Genomic DNA, 7324 nt, shown 5'->3' on the forward strand with positions numbered 1-7324 from the left:
TATGGTTTGTAATTCATAGTGCAATAAGAAGTTGTTGTTTTTTTGTCTGTTTTTAGAAACAATGGACTTCTCCAGCATGACTCTCACCCAGATTAAACGACAAGAGATGGACGCACAGGTAAACAGCCGAAATATCCGAACTAAAGTGTTAATAACAAGCTACATAGTTGAACTGAGAGTCTTGCAGAGTTCTAATTAAATCAGCTGTGACTTCATCAGTTGGACGTAGTTCAAACATTCTCTTTCAGACGAAGAAAAGCTTGTTTTAGGAATGAATGACAGAGTTTGGCCGACTGTTTAAACTCCCACACTGATACCACGTTGTTACTCATCCTTGGGGAAGCTGAATTTCACAGTCTGCTTCATCCACACAGAAATGAAAACACAGGAGGTTCTCAACCTCCTCACACTTGCTCTGTGATCGTAAAAGCGCAGTGGCTCCAGTCTGAAGACTTCACTTAAACTTGAATAATTATAACTCGGTTTCAGCACCATCGTTGTAAATTCTGAAGCAGCTTGTGGTTGACGTAAATGTGCAAACTTGTAGATGAGCCAATCATTTATAGTTGCACAGTGAAATTCTTCGTTTGCTGTTCTGCAATCTGATTAGTTTTTTTTTTTTTTCTATGCTTATTTGGAAATAATGGTTTCCTTTTTTCCTCCAGGTCCTGGTCCTGGAGCTGGAGACCCGTCTGCAGAAGGAGCGAGAGCGTCTCGGCGAGTTGAGGAAGAAGCATTATGAGCTGGCCGGCGTAGCAGAGGGCTGGGGCGAGGAAGAGGACGGTAAGGACAGAGGACCGCAGCGTTATACGCATTGTACCTTAAAATACTGTTGTGAAAATGCCTCAAATCTGCTTCCCCACAGGCACAGGATGAGACCCGCCGGCCCGGTCTTCCCCCTCCTCCATCACCGGATCCACTTCTGTCCACCTCTAACTATTTATAGAAACTCTTTTCTTTTCCTCTTCTTGTTTTTGTGTTTCTCTTTTCCTTAATTCTTTGTTACAAAAGCCAAACGAAAAGGTGCTTCTTTTCTAAATCTGCTTCTCCACACGTGTCCTCACGCTTCCCATACCCACAAGGGCCCGGGGACGGGCGGTACCGCAGGGATGAACAAATGGATGTACTGGCGGAAGAAGAGCTACATCCCATCTTCACAGCCTCACAAGCCCCCTGCCTTCTCCTCCGGGACTGCGCTGCTGAAAAGCGGCGGGGAAGGCTCTCCGTTGTGCCGAGTTTCTACGTTTATTCTTCCCCCGTTTTTCCACTGACGCCGCTGCTTCGAGGAATCACGCCGGAAATCCTAGGAGTTCCTCCCGAGGACATTCAGGATGCGGAGCAGCAGATGTGGGTCTAGCGCTGCCCAAACTCCATGTCTCTGCGTACCATAGATGGCAGGAGTGCTCTCCTCTCAAAACAGTGTTTTTGTTTGGTTTTTCTCCTACAGTCCTGAGTTTATAAAGCTGCGGGAGCTCTGTCTGATCCAGTCCGACCCTCCCCTCCCCTCCTCCTCCTATTCTTTTCTCACTGTGAGTTATCGCCTCATTAAGTCCACGCCGCTTAACGGGCCGGTTCACTGGACTTTCTGCCTTTCACGTCCTCACCATTGTAACGACCGTGACTGTTAACCCAAGCAGCCCAAGCTTCCCTCTTTTGTCTCTTAACTTAAACACCAGTTTGCTTGGGAACTCTCAGAACAACCCCCCTCCCCCTCATAAAAAAAAAAAAAAAGGAGGACGTCAACATGTAGAGGGGTTGGGGGAGTAGTTTCAGTCAGAAACTCTTAAACACACCTCTGCACCTGACTGTTGAGACTGCCAAATATAACTCTGAGGTCGAGGGACGGGTTGATCACAACACTAATGACATGAGTGTCATTTTTGTGTGTGTGTTTTTTTTTTTACCCTCAACTTTTAACAGTTAATTTATAGAGCAGGGTAGCTTAAAAGTTGCGGCGTGCTCTGACGCCTTACTGTTCAATAATACAGACATTGCTCTTTAGTTGTCGTGTGACAAGAGGTTGACTTAAAGTTGGAGACCCTTTACTGAACTCATGAAGATGACAGTCAGCAGTAAGGCGGCGCTCCAAGTGAGGACCATCATCCTTTTCATGTATTTCAGGAGACACAACTGTCTGTTTTTTAGTTTTAGATAAATCTGCGGCAACAAGCAAATGTATATCTGTTCTGAACTGTTGAGTCTCTGTCGCCGGAGGAGTGAAGGCACAACTGCTGCACAAGCCTTTATGGAGGAGATTGACCTGGTTTCATCACGTGATCGTCAGATTCCACGTCGCTGATGGTTGATGCCAGCGGACTCTGGACGTGTTTTCAGTGCTTTCCTTAAGACCAAGTAGCTGTGTGTATGAACTATAAGCCTTCTATTGTTGGAGGAAAAACAACACTTTTTTTAATCTCAGAGCATTAGTTTTTTGCATCTCTCTGGGTAAAACTCAGTTAAATTGAAAAAAAGTACAAAAAGATGCACAAATGGCACACGCTTTTAATACAAGTCATCATTTCTTCCTGAAGAAGTTGTTATTTAAAGTAGTTTCCTGATGTAAGGGTGACTTGCAGCTTGCTGCCGGTGGACTCTGAGTTGTGACCATGCCTTTGTGGAAAACGGGATAAGCAGACCTTTTGGTTCAATCCAACATGTCGCACCTTCTTCCTCTGATGCTGCAGACGATGATTCTGTGTCTTAACATTCTCAGTTTTGACACTCCCACTGCAGTGGTTGATCTCTACTCATTTTTAATGCGAGTTTTAATTTTTTAACAGTTGCTGCTCAGTTACTATTTGCCAATATGTCTTCTTAAAAAAAAAAAAAAAAAAGACCACTTGAAGCGAGGTTTGACCCTTCTGGAGGAAGATGGTTAATTGGATGAAAGCTACAAGTCCTCTCTGAAATGTTTTCCCATTTATCGTCACCTTTCTGCTGCTCCAACCAGGTTAAAACACATTTTCTTTTTTGTTTTTGCAGAACTGTTAACGCCAGGTTTCAGTATTTAATAAGGATTTAGGCTGTCGTGGCTTCTTTTCCTAGCATCTGGATAAACTGTTAACTGATTCTAATTGGAAATTGTAATATAAAACAAAATATAGCATAAAGAAGCGAAGATCTCCTCTCAGTGGTATTTCAAGTGTCTTGAATGATGAATTGAACATACTTTGGGTGATGTTTGGTTTTCTCTTTGCCCAGATATTCTTTATTAACCCCACATTGTCTCTCTCGGGTTTGTGTCAGTAGATTTACCAGCTCAGCCAGCCTTTCAAACTGCCTCACACTGTAGTCACAAACAAATACTCACATAGCAGCATTGAAATATGTCTTTGTATGATATTATACTAAAAACCATGTTGGTGAGTTTGTTTTTATTTTTCCAGTTTTTGAAATAAATATTTCCGCTCATTAATACATCCTGGACTGACTGTGGTCTTTCGGACGTGAACGGAGCCCCGTCGTCGTGATGAGTGAAATGGAGGCTGCCGTGGCAGCGTGTTTTATTTTCAGATCAATAAGCCGAGCAGTTATCGCCGTGTTTACTCTGTAAAGGACTATTCCAGGAAGAGTTTAGTAGTTACTGAGTAAATATAACTTTATTACACCTTTTACCTGCTCGAGTTGTTTGGTACGGAGCCCTGGAGGTGACATGGAAATTATTATTTTTATCTCGTGCGCACGACTTTTTATGTCGTGCGCACGACTTTTTATCTCGTGCGCACCACTTTTTATGTCGTGCGCACGACTTTTTATGTCGTGCGCACCACTTTTTATCTCATGCGCACCACTTTTTATGTCGTGCGCACCACTTTTTATGTCGTGCGCACCACTTTTTAGTCAGTGAGAACAGAACACTGGATTGAATAGGAAGGAAGGCCAAAAGGAAACCCCCAAAAGTGACATATCCGCTCACTTCAACATATACAGCTATTGATGCCAAGCATTTATCTAGTCGTCGAAGTCCGATCTCGGGAAACTGGCTTCACAAACGACGTTTTAAAAGTGGAACTATTTCCAGAGGCGGAGTTGTCACAAAGTGCTTCGACATTGTCACGTGAGCGTGCTGGACCAATCAGAGTGGCCGCTGGTCCAAGATCGCTGCCTACAGTGCTGATTTTATTTGTAGAAATAAGCTTTAAATTGCACTAAAATGACTACAAACAATGTTATATGTAAACGAAAATTAATCTGAATTATAAACCTAAGAGACCTGCTGAAACAGTGATAATTCTGTCATTAGACAGAACATTAGACAGTGATGATTCTGTCATTAGACAGAACATTAGACAGTGATGATTCTGTCATTAGAAATAGGGGGTTCTCCCTAATGATGGGAATATAATACCCATATGCTCAAAACCTATGTTAAACCTGCAATAATAACATGTTTTCTATTTTCTATTTTAATAGAAAATAGAAAACATGTTATTAATAACATGTTTTCTATTTTCTATTTTATTATTATTTTATTATTATTTTATTATATTATTATTATATATCTATTATATTATTTTATTATTTTCTGTCTATTATTACCATCTATTATTTTTAATAGAAAATAGAAAACATGTTATTAATAACATGTTTTCTATTTTCTATTAAAATAGAAAATAGAAAACATGTTATTTTTTATTAAAATAGAAAATAATAAAATAATATAATAGATATATAATCATAATATAATAAAATAATAATAAAATAGAAAATAATAAAAAATAATAACATGTTTTCTATTTTCTATTTTAATAGAAAATAGAAAACATGTTACTATTGCAGGTTTAACATAGGTTTTGAGCATGGGTATTATATTCCCATCATTTGGGAGAACCCCCTATTTCTAATGACAGAATCATCACTGTCTAATGTTCTGTCTAATGGCAGAATTATCACTGTTTCAGCAGGTCTCTTAGGTTTATAATTCAGATTAATTTTCGTTTACATATAACATTGTTTGTAGTCATTTTAGTGCAATTTAAAGCTTATTTCTACAAATAAAATCAGCACTGTAGGCAGCGATCTTGGACCAGCGGCCACTCTGATTGGTCCAGCACGCTCACGTGACAATGTCGAAGCACTTTGTGACAACTCCGCCTCTGGAAATAGTTCCACTTTTAAAACGTCGTTTGTGAAGCCAGTTTCCCGAGATCGGACTTCGACGACTAGATAAATGCTTGGCATCAATAGCTGTATATGTTGAAGTGAGCGGATATGTCACTTTTGGGGGTTTCCTTTTGGCCTTCCTTCCTATTCAATCCAGTGTTCTGTTCTCACTGACTAAAAAGTGGTGCGCACGAGATAAAAAGTCGTGCGCACGACTTTTTATCTCGTGCGCACGACTTTTCAGTAAGTCGTGCGCACGACATAAAAAGTGGTGCGCACGACATAAAAAGTGGTGCGCACGAGATAAAAAGTGGTGCGCACGACATAAAAAGTGGTGCGCACGAGATAAAAATAATAATTTCCATGTCACCTCAAGGGCTCCGTAGTTTGGTGTTTAGTGGAAAAAGCAACATTTTGATGAAGTTAATGGTTGTTTGTAGAAGAGATGATTTAGGATTGATGCACACGATAAAAAAAACATAGGACACACGTGAGAGTGGAAGCAGTTATGGACATGTTTCAGATCAATCAGTGAAGTACTAATAACCCCACATCTGAATCAAAGCAGTTTTTGTTTTATATTTGTTTTTGCTCTAACATCTCCATTATCATGCTCCTACCCCCGACCATAGATTAGAAATATCTAATCAGAGGATGACATTGGTCCATTTCAGCGTTTCTGTTATGATTTCATTTGTGGTTTCTCAGGTCTGATGGGAACAAACGTGCCCAAATCATCATGGGTGCATCACGGATCCATGGGATTCCCCTTTGCTGTCCACTTCACTTCATTCTCATATTAAAATCACAGCGCGCGCACAAACATCCCCCACGCAACATGATAGTAGTGGCAGTGCAGGACTTGTGTATAAATGAATCGGTGTAATCTGAACCCGCAGTGCTGAGATTACAGAAATCCCTAATCTGGGCTGCAGTGTGCTCAAACGGGTCCCCTGAGAGGAGTCTCATCTGCTCGTCACTGCAGGACAATAGACTCCCACTGTGATGCTAGCAGGAAATAAAAGCACCGCCCAATCACAAGTTATAATTTACCCCTCACGAAGGATTCTTAATCATTTCTCTATGTAGCATTACTTTTTTTTTTAAAGGACACTTTGTTGTAATTAAAAAGATTCACCTGCTGTCAGATACATTTCCATGTACATCTAATATTCAGTACAACACCCGCTTCTCTTGGGCCAACAAAACACCAAAAGTCATATCAGGGCACTGTAAAGAAAGGAAAGAAAATACATTAAATTAAGCTTCTTTTTTACCCTTTTGACTGAAATGTGGTTGATGTGAGGAGAACATGGTCATCTCTTAGAGCTGGGCTCTCCAGATTGTAGTTATTTTAATTAACCAACTCTGAATTATTCAAGTTGTGGTTTTTAAAAGCACTTAAAAAGCTCGGTTATTACTGCTTACAGGTTTTGAGGCTCGGATATTTATCGTCAGTAGTTTTGGTCCTGTTAAAAGCCTGAGTACAGTAAATTGTCATTTACTCTACTTAAAAATTCAGTTGTGACTTTTTTGTCTGAATTTTCTGATTTGTATTGTTGCCACAGTTTCAAAAATGTGATCATGACTGACGATGACTAATTATGATTGGCCATATACCTAACTTCATTTTGTAATTTACTTCTTTGCAATGGGATCATTTTATTTTTTACTTTTAAAGCAATTCTAAATGATCATTTAAAACAGTATTATTTATCTCCCTTCTTAGTTAAGGAGCACATGGTAAAACTGGTTATTTAATTCCAATTCATTGCTAGGATTAGTTTTTGTCTTTTTTATGCATTTTTATGCATTTTTTTAATGCATTTGTGCCTTTTGTTTTTGAAACTTCTATAAGAAATTATCATCCTGACCATCCTGAAAGTAGCAGATGCATAATCTCTGAAAGAAGGCAGTTCTCTTTTTGGTGTTGGTCTTGCCTCATACAGGCCTTTAGCCCTTTAGACATGATGAGCTAACAAAATGGTTAAATCTGATTAAGCTGAGTAACTTAACTTATTAATGTAACTGAAGCCAGTCCTAAAGTGAAAAGTAGTGGTCCAAGTACAGAACCATGTGGAACTCCGACACCAACACTAATGTATGAAGTAGACTTCTCAGTCACCTGAATGAACAAGAATCTAACAGATAAATACAACTTAAAAGGCAGCAGTAAGACTGAATATGATCAACAGGACACAAGTCTATTGTCTTTCCATGT

At 39.7% G+C, this 7324-nt stretch overlaps 1 protein-coding gene across 1 annotated transcript in view; it reads left to right on the forward strand.

Annotated features, from left to right (window-relative positions):
• hip1 (huntingtin interacting protein 1) overlaps nt 1-3417 on the forward strand; it is a 65906-nt gene extending 62489 nt beyond the window's left edge. The window contains exons 29-31 of the mRNA XM_061719189.1: nt 57-118; nt 666-783; nt 866-3417. Of these exons, the coding sequence (XP_061575173.1) occupies nt 57-118; nt 666-783; nt 866-876 (191 nt within the window). The 3' untranslated portion in view covers nt 877-3417. The remainder of the gene's footprint in view (nt 1-56; nt 119-665; nt 784-865) is intronic.
• Nucleotides 3418-7324: the final 3907 nt, after the last annotated feature.

Source organism: Cololabis saira, chromosome 4, assembly GCF_033807715.1.
Source record: "Cololabis saira isolate AMF1-May2022 chromosome 4, fColSai1.1, whole genome shotgun sequence".
NCBI lineage: Eukaryota > Metazoa > Chordata > Actinopteri > Beloniformes > Belonidae > Cololabis > Cololabis saira.